At 37.6% G+C, this 18,956-nt stretch overlaps 3 protein-coding genes and 1 pseudogene across 4 annotated transcripts; 2 read left to right on the plus strand and 2 right to left on the minus strand.

Moving 5' to 3' along the window:
- Positions 1–98: 98 nt before the first annotated feature.
- LOC18593248 (pentatricopeptide repeat-containing protein At5g66520 pseudogene) lies at positions 99–2,370 on the plus strand (annotated as a pseudogene).
- A 140-nt stretch (positions 2,371–2,510) lies between these two features.
- On the minus strand, positions 2,511–5,295 carry LOC18593249 (oligopeptide transporter 1-like). The gene is made up of 7 exons (XM_007020378.3): positions 5,223–5,295; positions 4,681–5,120; positions 4,507–4,604; positions 3,848–4,420; positions 3,489–3,756; positions 3,216–3,398; positions 2,511–3,131 (listed from the first exon to the last, which is right to left on the minus strand). The coding sequence occupies exons 1-7, from the start codon at positions 5,293–5,295 to the stop codon at positions 2,511–2,513; spliced, it is 2,256 nt and encodes a 751-aa protein (XP_007020440.3).
- Positions 5,296–9,898: 4,603 nt separating this feature from the next.
- Positions 9,899–12,674, minus strand: LOC18593250 (oligopeptide transporter 1-like). Its single transcript, XM_007020379.3, has 7 exons — positions 12,608–12,674; positions 12,080–12,525; positions 11,890–11,987; positions 11,231–11,800; positions 10,884–11,151; positions 10,608–10,790; positions 9,899–10,522 (listed from the first exon to the last, which is right to left on the minus strand). The coding sequence occupies exons 1-7, from the start codon at positions 12,672–12,674 to the stop codon at positions 9,899–9,901; spliced, it is 2,256 nt and encodes a 751-aa protein (XP_007020441.1).
- A 912-nt stretch (positions 12,675–13,586) lies between these two features.
- Positions 13,587–18,674, plus strand: LOC18593251 (26S rRNA (cytosine-C(5))-methyltransferase NOP2B). 2 transcript variants are annotated; one of them, XM_007020381.3, is made up of 18 exons: positions 13,587–13,725; positions 13,825–14,113; positions 14,552–14,730; positions 14,822–14,885; positions 14,972–15,105; positions 15,278–15,361; positions 15,453–15,527; positions 15,615–15,686; positions 15,790–15,863; positions 16,487–16,539; positions 16,655–16,764; positions 17,040–17,108; positions 17,198–17,272; positions 17,437–17,529; positions 17,612–17,691; positions 17,775–17,874; positions 17,987–18,300; positions 18,401–18,674. In XM_007020381.3, the coding sequence occupies exons 2-18, from the start codon at positions 13,831–13,833 to the stop codon at positions 18,459–18,461; spliced, it is 1,920 nt and encodes a 639-aa protein (XP_007020443.3). In that variant the 5' UTR covers positions 13,587–13,725; positions 13,825–13,830; the 3' UTR covers positions 18,462–18,674. The 2 variants fall into 2 exon arrangements, with proteins under 2 accessions (XP_007020443.3, XP_088664698.1); XM_088808572.1 differs by lacking the exon at positions 18,401–18,674 and having other exon boundaries at positions 17,987–18,304.
- The last annotated feature ends 282 nt before the right edge of the window (positions 18,675–18,956 follow it).

Consider the following 18,956-nt stretch of genomic DNA (forward strand, 5'->3'; position numbering starts at 1 on the left):
ATTTTTTTAGAATGAAGCTATGGAGGAACCTCTTCCGTTCTACATTAGAAGAAGAAAGATGAACATGGTTCTGAATATCAGGACAGAGTTCAATATCAACGAGCCATCTCAAGCTTTTGGATGAGGCAAGGTATAAACTTTGCTATGAAATTCAAATCCTCTGAATAAGCTAAAAGTACAGAAGGACAACAGAAATCTATTCTTCTTGCATCAAATTTCATGTTTCTCTATCTTTTTGGGATCAAAAGAAGCTAAAAAGTTAACAAAGAAAAGCACTTGAACCCGCTAAATTCAAAAAACCGTTGGTCACCAAGCAACTGAAGTCAAAAGGAAGAAAATGCAAGTCTCTCTCTCTTCTTCCCTTCACTCTTTTTCTTCACCCGCGCAAACCCTTCTCTCCCACTTCAACTCCCCTTTAGAGCTAAAACAAGCTCATGCCCATCTAATCAAAACCAACGCTGCTCTCTCTCTCCTCCCTGTCTCTCGTATCGCTTCCGTTTGTGCTCTTTCCCCTGACTTCTCTTACGCCCATCAACTTTTAGCCCAATTCCCAGACCCCCAAATAGCCATTTGGAACACTTGCTTGAGAACTTTAGCTGAAAGTGACTCCCCTTCCGATGCAATCCTCTTGTTCCGTCGATTACGCGAATTCGATGTTCTCCCTGATAGTTTCACCTGTGCTTTCGTTCTTAAAGCCTGCACGGCTCTGTTGGATGATAGAAATGGTGAAATTGTTCACGGGCTTGTTGAGAAACTTGGGTTAAAATGGAACTTGGTTTTGCAAAACATGATCTTGAATTTCTATGGATTGTGTGGAGAAATGGCTACGGCTCGGTTGTTGTTTGATAATATGCCCCAGCGGGATGTTGTGAGTTGGAATGTTATGATTACCTATTTGGTTAAAAGTGGAGACTTTGAGGGTGCTTATGGGTTCTTTTCGCGTATGCCTGAGAGAAATGTGAGGTCTTGGACAATGATGATTTCGGGGTGTGTTCATTGCGGGAAGCCCAAGGAAGGGGTTGAGTTGTTTATCGAGATGCAGAAGATTGGAGTGGAGGCTAATGAGGTCACTGTAGTGGCTGTTCTTGCAGCTTGTGCTGATTTGGGCGCACTTGACTTGGGGAAGAGGGTTCATGAATACTCGAAAAGAAGCGGATTTGGGAAGAATGTTAGAGTTTTGAATACTTTGATTGATATGTATGTGAAATGTGGTTGCTTGGAAGAAGCAAGGAGGGTTTTCAATGAGATGGAGGAGCGAACTGTTGTGTCCTGGTCAGCTATGATACAAGGGCTTGCAATGCATGGACAAGCTCAGGAAGCTGTAAGGGTGTTCTCGATGATGATTGAGATGGGGGTGATGCCTACTGGGGTAACGTTTATTGGACTCTTGCATGCGTGTAGTCACATGGGGTTGGTTGATGAAGGTCGTCGATTTTTCTCTGGCATGATCAGGGACTATGGTATTATTCCTGAAATTGAGCATTATGGTTGCATGGTTGATCTTTTTAGCCGGGCAGGGCTCCTCCAAGAAGCCCATGAATTTATAATGAACATGCCTATAAAACCAAATGGGGTTGTATGGGGAGCTCTACTTGGTGGATGCAAGGTACACAAAAACATTAAGCTAGCTGAGGAAGCTACCAGACATCTTGCTCAGCTGGATCCTCTTAATGATGGATACTATGTTGTTTTATCTAATATTTATGCGGAAGCAGAAAGATGGGAAGATGTGGCAAGAGTAAGGAAGCTAATGAAAAATCGAGGGGTAAAGAAGACGCCTGGTTGTAGTTCCATCGTGGTTGATGGAGTGATTCATGAATTTGTTGCTGGGGATGATACCCATTCTCAAGCTGATGAAATATTTGGAACGTGGGAAAAACTTCTGAGTCATATGAAGCTAAGAGGATATGTACCTGACACATCAGTTGTCCTATTGGACATTGAAGAGAAAGAGAAGGAGAAGTTTCTATATCGCCATAGTGAGAAATTAGCACTGTGTTTTGGACTGGTAAACACACGTCCCGGAGTGGTGATCAGGATAATGAAGAATCTCCGCGTTTGTGAAGATTGTCATGCCGCTTTCAAATTGATCTCAGCAATTGTTAACCGGGAAATAGTTGTGCGTGACCGGAACCGGTTCCATTGTTTCAAAGATGGCGCTTGCTCTTGCCAAGATTATTGGTAATGAGTTGAAACCATTATTATGTACCCTTTTGATTTGTTCCTTTTTCATTTTTTGTAGCTCAGAAAACAAATTATGCACTTCTATTTGTGTATTTCAAAGATCCAATTGGGTTGTTGAGATTGAAATTGTCACCAATTATATATCAAAAGAAATATGTCAATATCTTCCTGTATTGTTCAGCACAATTTTGTGCATTCTGACCACATAAGCAGAGTCATCGTTCATTCATTGAGGACGAAAAACAAAGCCTAAAACTTTCTTTTAAATCTTTACAATTTTCATGTTCTTATTTCCCATGAGGTTGGGCCCTTTGTGGCAATGAGTTTCAAAGAACAGGACATCCTTTAGACATAATCCCCTTTGCTGTGGGACAACGTGCCAATGGGCAATGGTCGGTGGCGTCCAGTCCCCACCATTCTGGTCCGACAATATCATGGGATTGAAGGGTGAAGTAAAGAAGTACTCCCATGAAGGCAACGCCGGCATCCAAAGCAGCAGATAAGATATAGGTATGTTTACCCCACCATCGCTTGTACCTGTTATAAACATACCAGTTGAAGAATATTCCGACGGTTCCCCAGCAGATATAGTGCACAGCTTTAGCTGGTGGCATGCCCTGTGTAGCTCCAAGGATCATCGGCATATGTATCAGCCTTATCCATTTCTTCTCTGGGAACTTGCGTGATAACCACCATACTGGAACAGGGGCAAGCAAGCCGATCAAGAAGAACCAGTTCATCTGCGGGTAGTTGCCATACTTTGAGAACATTCTGAGAGGGCCTACAACCCCCCAAATGATTGAAGCATTGTAGAACACGTCGTCACCAGGGCATGTCCACGGACTCCCCTCTGGTAGCAAAGCAGGATCACATATGTGCTCGATACTCGACAGAAGCCACCATGCTGTTCCAAAGTAGCAACTCGAAGCAACTACTGTTCCGACCAGCTGATAGGGAAAACAAGTTAGGAATGTGTACAAATTACTTGAAAAGAAAGGAAAACAACATAAGATCAATCATAGATTCATTACCTGGACAATGAACATCGATTTCGGAGGGATCTTCATGTAATGACCTAGTTTGAAATCCCCAACCAAGTTGAGAGCTTGTACCATACTGATATAGCCATACGTCTTGAAAGCAACATTGGCAAGAGGCTTGCCAGGGTACATGTACCCGATAACCAACTCTGTAATCACATTCAACCCTGGTTGCTGCACATTAAAAGAAAAAAAACATGTTTATCAAATATGGAATAATATCGACGTCACTATCTGATTCTATTTCTTCAAGAATGATTATACCATGTTCGTTGTGGCTTGGATTATTCCGATAGGTAAGGTGAAAAACAGGGCAATTGCGCAGGCCAGCAAAACTCCCCACCAGGGGAGTTGAAGCTGTTTGCCAAAACCTTCACAGGCAATGATGGAAAGGACCATGATTGAGATTAAGATAATATGAAACCACCATTGGGGGACTGCCTCATAATTCTTCTTCATCAGCCTTGTGTGCACATCTGTAAGATTATCTTTCACCGCATATGTTGTCTTTTTCCACAATTTCCAGATTGTTCTAACCATTTTGTCAAGGAAAAAAAATCAGAAAAGAAAAGAAAAGAAATGGAATGATCAAAACAATGTTCTTATAGAGAAAGAATGCTTACTTTCCCTCAAACAGGGCGACATGGGAAATGGTAGCCATGAGAGTTGCAAAGCTCAATCCATATAGGAAAGCAAACGTGACAGACAGATAGAGTTTACTGTAATTGTTATACTCCGGTAGATTGATGTCAAAAGTTTTCTGATTCAGAATCCGAGTAATGTTGTAAGTCTGACCAGCAGCATCAAAGGTATGAGAAGAAATCAAGGGAAATCGTCTGGCTTGGAATGAGTTTGACCAGTAAGCAATGGGAGTAAGAACATAGAGGAACAATATGAACCCAAACAAGATGTTGATTATGGCAAATAAGGGTGTCGCAAGAGGACTTCCCAGGAAGGCTGCAACTGTAGACCAATCAAGACCAAAAGAGCCAATGCCAAAGCCGTTTAGGCCTGAACCTATCTGCTGGACTACGATTGAATCCTTCCAAATCCAGCAAACAAAGGACACAGCTGATATTGATTGGAAAAGGTAGCCTGGTACGATGTAGTAAGCAAAGCTTGATATGAAAATAATGATGAAGAATTGTAGCCTTGTATGCCCCCCCTTTGTTCTCTTTTCCTTCTCATGCAGCGCCCTACAGATTTCATTGACAAGTTGTTCAATTTGACTGGAAAATTGCCTGCAATTTTCTTTTGAATTATAGGGAAAGGAGTGAAATACCTGAATAAAGAAACTTGAACCAGGTTTGCTGGCCACCACATGTAAGGGGAATCGACTAGGAATTTTCTGAACAAGCCAGCCCATCCGTATCCGAGCAGCTGAATTTCATCAGGAATATATATAAGGTTTTTTGGTATCATTCCCATGGATCATAATATAAGTAATGATTTTTACCTGTGTAGTTTGTGCTAGCAACATGGCTGCAACTGGATGCAATGATCTGTGGTAGAAGGCCTTGACAATTGTGATGATATTTACTGCATAAACACCCCCAGCTCCACAGTTGGCAAATATAGTGATCAACGCATGTTCTTTCAAAGTGAATGGCCCTGGATTCAATGAGAACGACCACTTGGTGAATGGAACTCGAATTTCTTTTTTCGGAAGAGTTGCAGCCATCAACTTCCCTATAGGGAGAACAACGATTTGTGCAGATATTGATGAGATAGAGAGCTGATTCTGACGATAGGCAAAGAACTGGTTGACAAAAGCAAGAATGCAGCAAGATATAAGCCCCAGAACCCATGTCCGGAATGTTAAGGCTGACTCTGTCGGGTCATCTGTGATTGGAACAGTCAGCCTGACTTCCTCAATGGGATTGTCATCCACTTCCTCTGTTGCCAATCAACAAAAACACTCATCAGGTACCATGTCCATCATTTGCAAAAGAAACAAAAAGAAAAGAAAGATTGCTTATCATAAAACAAAGAGTATACCTTCTTCTACATTCTTTGCAGGTTGAACTTTGTCAGGAAATTGTGATTGCGGGGTCTTACCTTCCACCTCCATTGTCATTCTCTCTCCTTCTTGCAGAAAACCAAATGGCAATACCTCACAAACAAATTAACACTCCTATTCAACACCATAAATACATGCCTTCCCTACCCTATATTTAGCTAATTCTCTTCCTCTTGACCTGTACATCTTGCAAATTTCATTTATAGTTCTTTACACCAAATTGGTATTATGTAAGAAACCGGTTTTCCTGCCTAAAATTTTGAACTGTGGTCAAGGGGTAGAATACCCCAATGATTCTACTTGGACAAGAATCCTATGCGTAATTAACCCCTAACCAATAGTTCAGGAAGGCGAAAAAATTATATACTTTATATATTTTAATGAATTTTCTCTTGAAATTATAAGCTATGGGTTCTTTTCCTTAACATGAATCTTATCAACTTTATACTAAAGATAGATATAGACATTTGTTTAGCTATAACTAGACTTATTCCTTAAGTAGGTCTCTTTGACATATCAGAATTTCAAACCTTGTAGGATCTGCCACTTGTTTTTTTTTTTTTAAATTGTTTTTGGAGATATATTCTTTTCCATGAATTGTGGGTTGACAATGATTTTCTATCCATTATTAAGAGCTCATAATCAAAGTTTGAATTAATGTCAATTACCCATAATTTATACGTAAATGTATTATATTAAAATATCAGAAAACGATAAAAAAAAGTAAAAAAAAAAAAAAAAAACAGCTTGAAAATACCACTTTTTAAGATGATTTTTCTCATGAACATACCCAAATCTGAGAGCTAAGTTCCATCAAACATATGTAGTAATTATCTTAAAAGAGAGAGGATAATGGATTTTCCTTAGAGGAATAATGATATCAGGCAAGAAAAAAGAGAAACGGATGAGAATATCTAGCCATGATTTGATCATGTCAATCTTCGATTCTCCTAGGATAGTTTCTTTGATAAGATTGGAAATTATGATCTTGATCAGATTTCATGCCAGCTATATATTACCTATTTTTCTAGTTTTGAAAATATATATCGTCTATTTTCATAAAAATTTTATTACTAAAGAATCATGATCATATGTTAATAAATATATTTAAAAGTACTTTGATTGTGAATATAATGAATTTTGGGTATCTTTTTTAATAGCTATAAGTATTCATAGTATTATACATAAAGCAATTCATGATCTTAGCATGTTCTTCAAGCTATGGTTATATTAAAACAAGGCCAGGCATGGAATGGGAAAGCATGTGACCTACCTACCAGCCAACACTCTACCTCTATATATAGGCAAGTATTTGGTTTCATATCGCAGTTGATTCTGTAGGACATGCCATTGTTCACCTTCAACAATGGGGTCTATGCATATTGCAGGAAGCAATGGCTTTGGTCATAACATGGTGTTCATGTCCCAGGCTTAGCTTAGAAAACAGGAAATAGGAGATCGATATAGAGGACTGCACTGCCGTGTACACTAATAAAGATCACCCTCTCCCAATGTTTCTTAAGGTAGTAAGCAGGTTTCTTTGTTGATCTTCTTCTTGAATATAAGAAATATGAAGCGCTTAACAACTCATCGTGATGCATTAAATTCAGGAACCTGTATGAAATGGTTGTTTTTCTTTTTTTCTTTTTCCTTTGATTTATTATCGTTATTTTTTCCATTCCTTTTTGTTCCTTTCTGTTTTGCTTGGTGTTGCAGGAAAAACATGTGAATTGTTGTTACTCATGCAAGGTCCAAGAACCATGATCCTGGAGTAGGACAACAAACCATGCTCAAGGCAAGCAGCACTCTCTGCAATTGCACTACTGGTCATTCCTCTCTCTCTCTTCCGTAGGCAATTTTTATTCCATCGAAGCAATCTCAGCTTTCATTTGGAGCCTGGAAAAGGCCAAAAGCTGGTACAAAATGGCCTCGACGTTGACTTCTGCATGCATGACAGTGATGACAACAAATCTGTGGCTGATATGCAAAAGTTCAACAACGTACGTACGGTTGCCTTGTATATAGTTTTTATCAGAGTGGAGTCGCTGTCTTTGTTTCTCTCTTCTATTTGCATTCATTCTTCTGTATACACTTTTCTTTTGATTGTTAATTATCAGTGACCACTTGGGTAAGTAAGCAGCGGTTTCTCATTCCCATGGAAGGGTGGGTGGGAAACAAGCATAAATGCAATACACACAGCTCTTCCTGCTATTCATCTGGAACTTTTTATACCTTTGAGACAGATTCTTTTGGGAATGATTATAAATAAAAGATAGCTAAAAGCAATCTGTTGGCTCTCACCCAAGCAGGTTCCTGTCATGAAAGAGAGGTCAATGGTTCTTATACTCTCGTATATATAGACTCTTCACATCATTAAGGTCTTTAGATACGTCAGGAGCAAAGCTGGAGAACCCAAATTTAATCAACAGCAGAACATGTTAGAATTCTTCACCATGGAGCAACGAAGAATCCTGACGAGGAAGAAGTTAGAATTGGCTATGGCCCGTGGAAGCGGGTTCAACTGTATCAGTCCAGCTCTTGTTTAACTGTATGCTTACTCAGCTTCCAAGCTGTTACGTGGTGCTATGCATGCTTTGATATGAAACTTGGGTTTTAACACGTATTAATGTAATGAACAAGTGTTTCACGTACTGATCATATGTGTTAAGTAATCTTGTACTTAAGTTTTTTCTATGGTTTTAATGAAAAAAACTTGAGCTACTTCCGAATTTGTTTATATTCATGCTTTGAAAGTTGAATTTTTTTGACGTAGGAACATTTAAGATTGTATTTTATTCAATTTAGTTTTTGCTAATTTTAATTGATTTAGGAGTTATTTTCTTTATTCTATTAGGATTCTTTTCTTATTTTTATTAAAATTTTAATATTTTTAAAAAATAGTATTTGATTAGGATAGTCATGTTCTATTTAAAAATAGAACACTTATTTTATTTAAATATCTTGTTAATTATTTTAATTGTATTAGACAACTAGAAGTAGAGTTTTATTCTAATTGTATTAGGCAACTAAAAGTAATTATTTTAATTGTATTAGGAAACTAGAAGTAGAGTTTTATTCTAATTGTATTAAGCAACTAGAAGTAAAGTTTTATTAGGATGCGGGCTTAATTATTATTTTCATTCAAGTTGAGAGTTAATAAATAATATTTTTTTAAATAAAAATGTTTATATTAGTGTCTTTCATAATGGTCAGGTGTCTTTACAACGTTCCGACGTCACTTTTTATTGTTTCGACTTTTTTTTTAAAATTTAATCAGTATCGTGTTATGAAGGTTAAATTTCTGTGAAGTTGATGTTCATAGGATTTTGGTTCTTCCTTATTTGCAGAAGTTACTGCAGGTCTAGGCATAAGGAATGCAACAGAAAACTTTGAACAGATCCTGAGACAGATGCAGGCATAAGGAATGCAACAGAAAACTTTGAACAGATCCTGAGACAGATGTAAACGTACTTACAATCCTTCATGTAAATGTGTTAAAAAACTTTGAACAGATCCTGAGACAGATGCAAACGTACTTACAATCCTTTATGTAAATGTGTTTAATTTTCCCATGACGTTTTGTCCGAATCAGGATGGTATAGAAATACTAAAAGCACTGATGATAACAATAACAATGTTAACATCAAAGAAGAATATAATGCCTTGTTAAAGGGCAGTAGAGCAGAGGTGCACAGAGTGTAACTTTGTTATTAACAAATAAGGTCGTTCACATTGATAAGAACAGCATGTATATATCAATTGATACATAAACACTAACACTTGTTCCTGATCCATTAACAAGTGTAAAACATTTAACAAAACATCTTCATGCAGCTTAACACGTAGAGTCATAGAGTTTAAACAAAAGACTCCTATTTTTGCATAGATTCTAAGTGGAATACATATGCCTTCATGTCCACGTAGATGCAAGCATTACAAGTTAACAAGCAACAATAGTAAAACAATGCGTCAGGCTAAGCTTGATGATACTGCAGCACACAGAAATGAAGTGCATGGATGAGAGGAATGGATTTCTGGCAAAAAAATGCATAGACGTTTATACTTTCATGGATCACAATGATGGTGTTAATGCATGGGGTGGTTCTCTATCAGGATTTCCCCTACTCAGCCGGATAAAAAGCTAGAGCATCAGCCATGCCAAAGCTGTGATGAGCTGGTCGTCATTGCTGTCATGTTTTTCTTGTTGCTAATGGTATGTACTTTTTTCCCTACCCGTCTGGATTCTGTGGCATCCGGTAGAATCCTCTTCTTCAATCAACGAGCATATACATAGTAGCATATAATCTGAAACAGGCTTGCCATTAATAGTACTTGTTCCCTCTTCAGGCTTATTTTACTTGGCAGATATGCAATTTAATATGTGCAGACATTAAGATGTAACTTTGATCCATCTATCTATCTTTTTAGCTTCAGTTTGGTTCATGGGTTCCTGTTGGATCACGACAGTGATGACCACAAATATATGGGCAGTCTTCACCATGGATCAGTGAAGAATCCTGAGGAGGAAGGAGTTAGAATGGGCTATGGCCATGCAATCTTTCAAGGGGAAAAGAAACTAAAGCCATTACAATATTTTTCATGTTTTTAACAAATTTCATGTTGTTCTTAATTATTCCCAGCAAGAACAAGACCTTCAAAGAACTGGACATCCTTTAGCTACAACCCCTGGTGCTGTAGGGCAACTTGCCAAAGGACAATGATCACTGGCTTCCAAACCCCACCAATCTGGACCAATAGTATTGTCTAAGGATTGCAGGATGAAGAATATGAGAACTCCCATGATGGCAACCCCAGCATCCATGGCAGCCGACAAGACATAGGTATGTCTAGCCCACCATCCCTTGTACCTTTTGTAAATGTACCAGTTGAAGAAGATTCCGACCACTCCCCAGCAGATGTAGTGCACAGGTTTAGCAGATGGTAGACCTGTTGCACCCGCAAGGATAACCGGCATGTGAATGAACCTGATCCATTTTTTCTCTGGGAATTTGAGGGACAACAACCAGACAGGAAAAGGAGCAAGAAAGCCAATGACGAAGAACCAGTTCAACTGAGGGTAGTTGCCAAGGCTTGTGAACATCCTGAGCGGGCCTATGACTCCCCATATGATTGAAGCATTGTAAAACACATTGTCTCCAGGACAGACCCAGGGACTCCCCGTTGGCAGCAAATCCGGAACACAGATATTCTCGACAGTTGACAGAAGCCACCATGTTGTTCCAAAGTAGCAAAATGAAGCAACTATTGTTCCTACTAACTGAATGTAGCAAAATCTTCAAGTTAGTAACATGTTGAAATCCAAAGCATAGCACACTGTTTATCAAATTATACTTTGATTATACCTGAACAATGAACATTGACTTGGGAGGGATCTTCATGTAATGACCTAATTTGAGGTCCTGAATGAAGGTGAGAGCTTGAGCCATACTGATGTAGCCATAGGTCTTGAAACAAACATTGGCAAGGGGCTTTCCAGGGTACATATACCCGATAATCAACTCTGTGATCACATTCAGGCCTGGTTGCTGCACAACAACAAGAAAAGAATATCAATACGGCTTGCTGTTCTTTTTTTTTTTTTTGGTTTCTTGTTTATGTTTGTTCAACAATGACCATACCATGTTTGTTGTAGCTTGGATTATCCCAACAGGTAAGGTGAAAAATAGTGCAATGGCACATGCTAGCAGAACCCCCCACCATGGGAGCTGCAGCTGTTTGCCGAACCCTTCACAGACGAAGATGGAAAGAACCATAGTTGAAACTAAGACGACATAAAACCACCAATCCGGGACTTCATCATAATTCTTCTTCATCAATCTTGTGTGCACATCACTAAATTTATCCTTCACTGCAGATTTTGTTTTTCTCCACATTGTCCAAATTGTCCTGTAAAGAAGGAACTATAAATCAAGGGAGAAAACACATATGAATAAGCAATTAAGGAAGTACTGCAAGGGAAGCTTACTTTCCCTCAAACAGGGCGACATGGGAAAGGCTGGCCATTAGAGTTGCAAAGCTCAATCCGTAAGTCATGGCAAATACAACACTCATATAGAGTCTGCTATAATCATTATAGCTAGCTAGGTTGATATCGAAAGTTTTGTCGTTGAGAATTCTAGTGATGTTGTAGATATTGCCAGCAGCATCGTAAGTGGATGAAGTGAGCAAAGGAAATCGTCTAGCTTGGAACGCATTCGTATAGTAAGCAATGGGAACAACGACATAGAAAATCAAGAAAAACCCGACTAAGGTATTGACAATGGCGAATAAGGGTGTGGGAAGAGGGCTCCCCAAGAAAGCAATTGTAGACCAGTCAAGACCAAAGGAGCCTATGCCAAAGCCACGTAACCCTGAACCAATCTGCTGGGCAGTAATTGAATCCTTCCATATCCAGCAAATGAAAGAGATGGCTGATATTGATGGGACAAGGTAGCCAGGAACAATATAGTAAGCGAAGCTACATATGAAAACAATGATGAAGAATTGTAGCCTGGTAACTCCTTTCTTGGGTCTCGCTTCTTTCTCATTTAATGCCCTGCAGTTAAGTGGTATTGTTCAACGAAAGGAAAAAACTTCTTGGAACTTTGCCTTTAAATTTCTTTTGAAGAGAGAAAAGTGAAGTACCTGAACAAGGAGACTTGGACAAGATTCGATGGCCACCACATGTAAGGGGAATCAACCAGGTATTTTCTGAACAAACCAGCCCATCCATATCCAAGTAACTGGATTGATTTGATCAAATAACAAGAAATATATATATCAGGTTTCTTTGTACAATTTCCTTGTATCAAATCAAGCTGTTGACAATGGTTACCTGAGTAGTTTGTGATAGCAATAAGGCTGCAACCGGGTGCATTCCTCTGTGGTACAAGGCTTTAACAATGGTGATGATATGTGTTGCATAAACCGAACCTGATCCACAGCTAGCAAGTATAGTAATCAACACATGTTCTTTCATGGAGAATGGTCCCGGATTCAAAGAGAAGGACCATTTGGTGAATGGGACTGAAATTTGGGTGTTAGGAAGGGTTGCAGCCATTAACTTCCCTAGAGGTAAAACAACAATCTGGGCTGAAACTGAAGTGACATAGAGTTGATTAACCCGATAGCTAAAGAAGTCATTCACAAAGGCAAGAATGCATAAAGACAGTAGCCCAAGAAACCAAGTTCGGAATGTCAAGGCTGCTTCTGTCGGATCATCTGTGATTGGCACTGTCAGCCTTACTTCCTCAATGGGACAATCATTCACTTCTTCATCTTCTGATAAACAAAAACCAAACAATATTCCATCAGTTTCCATAAACCAACATGCACTTGATCATCATATAGGAAGAGAACTTACCTTTTCCAGTGATTCCATGTTGATGTGTCTCAGGCAATCGAGATTGAGGAAGCACCTCCTCCTCCATAGCTTTTCTTTTTCACAAAGAAGAAAATAAGAAACAATGGAAAAACTTTTCAGCAATGGTAACAATTCTACAACTGAATGCCTACCAACCTGTTTTATACACAGGTCTTTTAATGTTCTTGGAATACTTAGTTGTTGACAGCAAATGAAAATAAATATTGACCTTCCATGTTTGAGATGGATTCTTTTTAAAGGAAAACAGTTAAGATTCTCTACAATCCCAGACAGATTCACTGGTCAAAGACAAAAAGCTGGCTGGCTAGTGCCAGTAGAGTTCATAACAAATAGAATTTCTTCACTTTATCCTTTAAGCAAAAAATTAAAAAGGAAATTTTTTTTTGGAAACTTAACAAGGAATTTTGATCTAAGGAAAATCAAATAGTATCAAGTTTGTATATATGATCTCTAACCATTCTTAAAAAAAAAAAAAAATTGTGCAAAGACTATTTATGCATGTATTTATATATATATATATATTTTTTATGTTATTTTCTCTAGTCAAATATAGAAAATAGAGTATTTATGGTAAGAATAGGCAATTTTATAGGAATTTATATGAAGGGAAACATCTTTCCAAACAAATTCCCAGTGGTACACCTACCTTTTATGAAAAAATTAATATATAGATATATATTAAGTTTTTGTAAAAAAAAAAAAGAATTATGTATTTTTTTATGAAAAATACTATTTTTTATGAAAAGAAAAGGATATACATATATTTCCAAAAACAGGAATATTAGGTAAAATAAAATTTAATAATAATGCATAAAAAGAAAATAATTAATTATTTTTTCCATTTTATATCTAAAAAAATTAGAGAATTAAAAAAAAGATATTTATTTTATGTATTTTTCATAAGCCCAAACTCATAAAAGCCGAAGCCCAAACCTTTGAAACAGAGTGGCCGAAATCCAGCCCAAAGAAAAAACAGAGTCTTCCCTCGCGCCTCTCAGTGTTCTGTTTATGCCTTACGCAATGTTACTATAAACCTCAAAAAAGCTTAAACCCTAGCCACTCCAGAAGAAGGAAGCTTCAAAAACCCTAATTCCCAGGTAAATTCATTCCTTTTTTCTTTTTTTTAGTTTTTGCTCTTTGGGTATTGCTTAATTTTAACAGAAGAGCTCAAACTTCTTTCTGTATTTTTTTTGCAGCTTCAAATGGCTGCTAATAAGAAAAAAGGAGCAAAAGCAAAGAACCCACCTCCAAAAAAGAAGCAAAGGAATGATCTTTTCACTGAAAAGAAGAGACCCACTAGAAAGGATGAGGTTTTTGATGATGGTTCTGATAGCCGGAGTGAAGAAGAAGAAGTAGAAGAAGCAGAGGACTTATTGGATGGGGATGAAGAAGTGTCTGATTTCGATGATGCCTCTGAAATTTCTGATGATGATGATGATGCTCCCTTGGCTGATGATTTCCTCCAAGGAGGTGATGATAATGAAGGTGCCATTTTGTCTTTCCCCTGCAAATCCTTTATATGCGTTACTTTGATTGAATTTAATGCCTTATAGTCATATGATTTCAGCTTCAAGCTTTTGGTTATGTATTAATTTCTTGAAGGCACAAATTTGTTACATATCAGTCATGGTCCTTGATACTTTTATGAATGACAAACTCAAAATTCTAGTTTGCATATCTTGCTCTTCAAGGAGCCAATTACCTATGTCATGAGAGTGGAAATTGGTATGTGGGGCGTGACCCTCCAAATATAAGGAAAAAGTTAGGAAAAATTGAACACAATTATGTCAGAAACATATCCTGTGCCTAGTAACATAGCTTTACAGGCAGTAGCATTGCAAGAGTACTCATATGTTTGATATATATAACTGTTTGTTATGCTATCTGATTGATAGTGGTTGTTGTCCTACCATGTTGTTGCAGATGGAGGATCAGGTTCTAGTTCAGGTTCTGGTTCTGATTCTGATTCAGATGCAACTGATATTGAGGAGAAGTCAAGGGCTATTGATGAACAAAGGGCGAGGGAAGAAGAAGATGCACAAGCAGAAATGCAGATGAACATTAAAGAAGAGTCTGATGAGTTCAGATTGCCAACAAAAGAGGTCTTCTATTGAATTTGATTCTATTTGCTGTTTTCATCAGTTTAATTCTGCGAAGTTACTTATATTTCCTTCGTTTTATGTAATTACTCAGGAACTTGAAGCAGAGGAACAACGTCCACCAGACCTTGCAAATCTTCAGATGAGAATAAAAGAGAGTGAGTGACTTTTCCACTATTTTTCTATGTTTCATGGTTTGCCATTTATAATCTAATTTACTAAGATTTTGTTCATTGATTTGTAGTTGTTCGAGTGCTCTCAAATTTTAAGGATTTGAGGCAAGAGGGAACCACAAGGAAGGATTATATTAACCAACTTAAAATGGACTTGGGTTCATACTATGGCTACAATGAATTCCTGATCGGGGTTTTGGTCGATGTAATGACCATCTTGTTCTATGTTTTGTTGTCTGCATTACTTCTTCCTTCTGCACTACATGGCTCTTTTTCTTCCCTTTTTTGGAAAGGGGGGTTGGCTTAATTCCATGTTTCTTTTTGGGGCGAAGGATGTTGATCAATTATTGTATTAACACCTGACATCACTTTTACAGATGTTTCCAGTTGTTGAACTCATGGAACTTATTGAAGCTTTTGAAAAGCCTCGACCTACATGTATTCGAACAAACACATTAAGGGTGAACTTACATTTCTCCGTTGCTGCCTTCATCTTTGACTTGTTACACTTTCTCTGGTCAATGTAAAGTCATAATCTCCTTCTATATGCAGACTCGCCGACGGGATCTGGCTGATGTTCTCTCCAAAAGAGGAGTAGAACTAGACCAATTAAGCAAGTGGTCAAAAGTAAGAGCTATCTTGTTGATTTTTCCATTTTTTAAAACCTCTGTCTACTAATGGATAACATAAGGAATGCTAATGTTCTATTTCTAGGTTGGGTTGGTGGTATACAATTCACATGTGCCCATTGGTGCCACTCCAGAGTATTTGGCTGGCTTTTATTATGTATGTGTTCTTTTATTGTACTTTTTTCATCCTAACGATGTAATTATTTAGCAAAAGTAAAGTGTTGTTGCACTTTTGTTTACCTTTCTTTTCTCACTAACAGATACAAGGTGCAAGCTCTTTTTTGCCGGTTATGGCTCTTGCTCCTCAGGAAAAAGATCGAGTAGTAGATATGGCGTGAGTTACTTCATTCTGTTAGCTTTACTTATCTTTGCCTTGCCTTTTTATTTGTCGATTTCTGTTTTGCTACAGATGTAGTGTTATGGTTGAAGAAAATCTTCCATGTGAAGCATGTCCCTATATGGATATTCTAGGAAACAGATGTTGGGGTTTATAGTGATATTTTCAGTATCTCTATTGCAGCTTTGTGACAGCACAGTCACTCTATTTTTAGGTTATCATGGTTATAAGATTTGCAGAAAAATACAGATTAACCAAACTCCTGTCTAAGGTCGGGGCTTACACTAATTGATGTTAATTGCAATTGGGTGGGTCATTACTGTTTACAGGTGTGTGGGTACATATAATCTCAATATCAAGTCTAGATGTATCATCGGATACATGCATTTACACACTATGTAGTGTATATTTTTTACTAGTGTAAATCCTAAACATTCATATAACTACTAGTTTGTTCCCCTCTAGGTAGCCAAGATGCCTGTCAAGTGCTCCACATTTCAATTAGATGAGTTTAAATTGCTTCAACTGAGTTTTGAAGATACAAACACCCCAGTAAAGAAAAAGATATCTTTAGTAATTGCTATTTTCTCCTTTTTTATTATAATTTGTGCCTGCTGCAGAGCTGCACCTGGTGGTAAAACAACTTACATTGCCGCACTCATGAAAAATAGTGGTATGATATACTCTATGTTTCATTCAAATTGTTGAATATTGTGGTATGCTCTTTGTTCAATACATCTTTTACAGTTTCTGAATTCATTTTAATATTTTGCTGATATGGTGACCAGGAATAATTTATGCAAATGAAATAAGGGAAGCAAGACTAAAGTCACTTACTGCAAATTTGCATCGTATGGGGGTGACAAACACGATAGTTTGTAACTATGATGGGAGGGAGGTTAGCATCTTTCTGCCCGCATTAGAATACAGTACTAAGTTTATTATTTTGATGCATTTGTCAACTTCAACGGCTTCAAAAGCATGAAGGATTGAATCCCTTCTCTTTCTTTTTTCTCGTCATTTTCTTGTGTGCTTCATTTTGGGGTGTCTCAGATTAGTTGTAGGTCAAAAACAAATTGCATGAACATGTCCTTTGTATTTTCTTAGTGGACCATATGCACTTAGTAGATGCTATACATGTCTAACCCTTTGCCTTTTTGTCTTAATGTTCAGCTTCCCAAGGTTTTGGGTCAGAATTCAGTTGATAGAGTATTGTTGGATGCCCCTTGTAGTGGTACAGGAGTAAGCATCTGTTGTATCTTTGTTCTTCTTTGGTGGCATTGCTCTCTGGTTTCTGCTTGAACTGAAAGATCTCTACTTTTATGGGACAGGTTATAACTAAAGATCCATCCGTTAAAACCTCTAAAAGTTTGGAAGATATACAAAAATGTGCCCATTTGCAGAAGGTATGTTCTTTCTATGAGCTTTGTGCCTTTTTGGTTGGGAACTGCAATAATCCTCCTGAGTTGAAAGTCAGCATAAAAGGGGAGGAATTGATCCTTTTGTAAGAAGTATATGTTGCATATGCTAAGAGATTAAACCATGCAATCTCAAATTTTTTTGTTTGTAGCAACTGATGCTCGCTGCCATTGATATGGTTGATGCAAATTCCAAATCTGGTGGATACATTGTTTACTCCACGTGCTCCATGATGGTTCTAGAGGTTTGTTTAAGGATTCTCTTCTCAATATCCTACCATGCACTTTTTGTCCTCCCTTTTCTCATCTAGACCTGTATCTTTATAGAATGAAGCGGTCATCGACTATGCACTCAAGAAGAGAGATGTCAAAGTAGTACCATGTGGACTTGACTTTGGATGTCCTGGGTAATGATGAGTTTTTTCATTAAACTTCCTCCTGACCTGACTGATTTCTGTATCTAATGTTTTCCCTTTCTTTCTTTAACCAGGTATATCCGTTTTAGGGAGCATCGATTTCACACATCCTTAGAAAACACAAGGCGGTTTTATCCTCATGTCCACAATATGGATGGATTTTTTGTGGCTAAGGTATATGTTAGAACTAAAACTACCAAATCTCATTCATCCTAGGTGATTTCAGTTCCAACACCTTTTTCTTACTGTTTTATGTTTTCTCCTTTCCTCTTTTGACTTTCTTTAGTTGAAGAAAATGAGCAATGCAAAGAAAAATCCTGTAAGTTCTGAAGATTCGGAAACAGTAGAGCAAACTCAAGGGCCGGAGGAGAGCCGCAGTGAGGACAATAAAAAAGAGCTTGAACAACACTTGAAGAAACCAGGCACTAAAGGAAAAAAGAAGAGCTTAAAGAAGAATGGTTCATCCCAAAATGGAAAGGTAGATTCACCTCCAACATCGAAAAAGAAGGAAAAAACCAAAAATGGAAAGGTAGAATCCCCTGCAACATCCAAAAAGAGGAAAAGAAAGTTCCTGTCTAAAGAGGAGATCTCTAAAGCAAGGTAGATAGATGGCTGTCATAACCCTTTGTTAAAAGTTGTTTCTCCATTAGCTATAGATTAGAAACCTTGCTCATCTTTTTGTTTCCCAAAAATTCTGCAGGGAGGAGAAGAGAAAGGCATTGAGGGAAAACAAGAAGCAAGCAAGGAAAGAGAAGGCTTGAGAATGATTTCCTTTGGCACATACAATCATTCCATAACTTTGTAGTGTTGTACACTAAAAGTGGATGACTGGATCTTCACTGTTTTTTTGTTTCCTTAAATCATCTCAGTTTTGCCTTTTCTTTCTTTATCTTATCATTTGTATTGCCATTATTATTATTATTATTATTATTGAATTCAATATTACTCCTTAATCTTCATCCTTATCTCAACAATCAATGGCACAATTTTTGTTTTCAAACTTGTTCTATTTGTTTTTGATTTCATAAATTTGAAGTATGAAGTAAACAGTAAAAGTGTTAATTAAATGAAATTCAAAGAAAGATCTGATTTTTCACCTATAACCTTCAATCGAATACCAAATAATCTTCTTTCATTAAGTAATTTTTATCTTAATCAAAGTTTAAGTAATGCTAAACTAAATAATCCTTTGCAGTAAATCATGCTAAACTAGAATTTTCCTTGGGGGTGGGCTTGGATTTGGCAATGAAGATTGG

Source organism: Theobroma cacao, chromosome 7 (assembly GCF_053813885.1).
Source record: "Theobroma cacao isolate CCN51 chromosome 7, ASM5381388v1, whole genome shotgun sequence".
Taxonomy (NCBI): Eukaryota; Viridiplantae; Streptophyta; class Magnoliopsida; order Malvales; family Malvaceae; genus Theobroma; species Theobroma cacao.

Bases quoted from the DNA above. Each gene is read 5' to 3' on its own strand.
- LOC18593249 (XM_007020378.3), bottom strand. From the start codon at position 5,295: ATGGAGGTGGAAGGTAAGACCCCGCAATCACAATTTCCTGACAAAGTT. The intron at 3,757-3,847 runs GTAAGCATTCTT...CAAAATGGTTAG, and splicing joins GTCGCCCTGTTTGAGGGAAA to AACAATCTGGAAATTGTGGA. The intron at 3,399-3,488 runs GTATAATCATTC...TTTAATGTGCAG, and splicing joins TCCAAGCCACAACGAACATG to CAACCAGGGTTGAATGTGAT.
- LOC18593250 (XM_007020379.3), bottom strand. From the start codon at position 12,674: ATGGAGGAGGAGGTGCTTCCTCAATCTCGATTGCCTGAGACACATCAA. The intron at 12,526-12,607 runs GTAAGTTCTCTT...TTTGTTTATCAG, and splicing joins ACATGGAATCACTGGAAAAG to AAGATGAAGAAGTGAATGAT. The intron at 11,988-12,079 runs GTAACCATTGTC...AAATCAATCCAG, and splicing joins TGCTATCACAAACTACTCAG to TTACTTGGATATGGATGGGC.
- LOC18593251 (XM_007020381.3), top strand. From the start codon at position 13,831: ATGGCTGCTAATAAGAAAAAAGGAGCAAAAGCAAAGAACCCACCTCCA. The intron at 17,273-17,436 runs GTATGTTCTTTC...TTTTGTTTGTAG, and splicing joins AATGTGCCCATTTGCAGAAG to CAACTGATGCTCGCTGCCAT. The intron at 17,692-17,774 runs GTAATGATGAGT...TTCTTTAACCAG, and splicing joins CTTGACTTTGGATGTCCTGG to GTATATCCGTTTTAGGGAGC.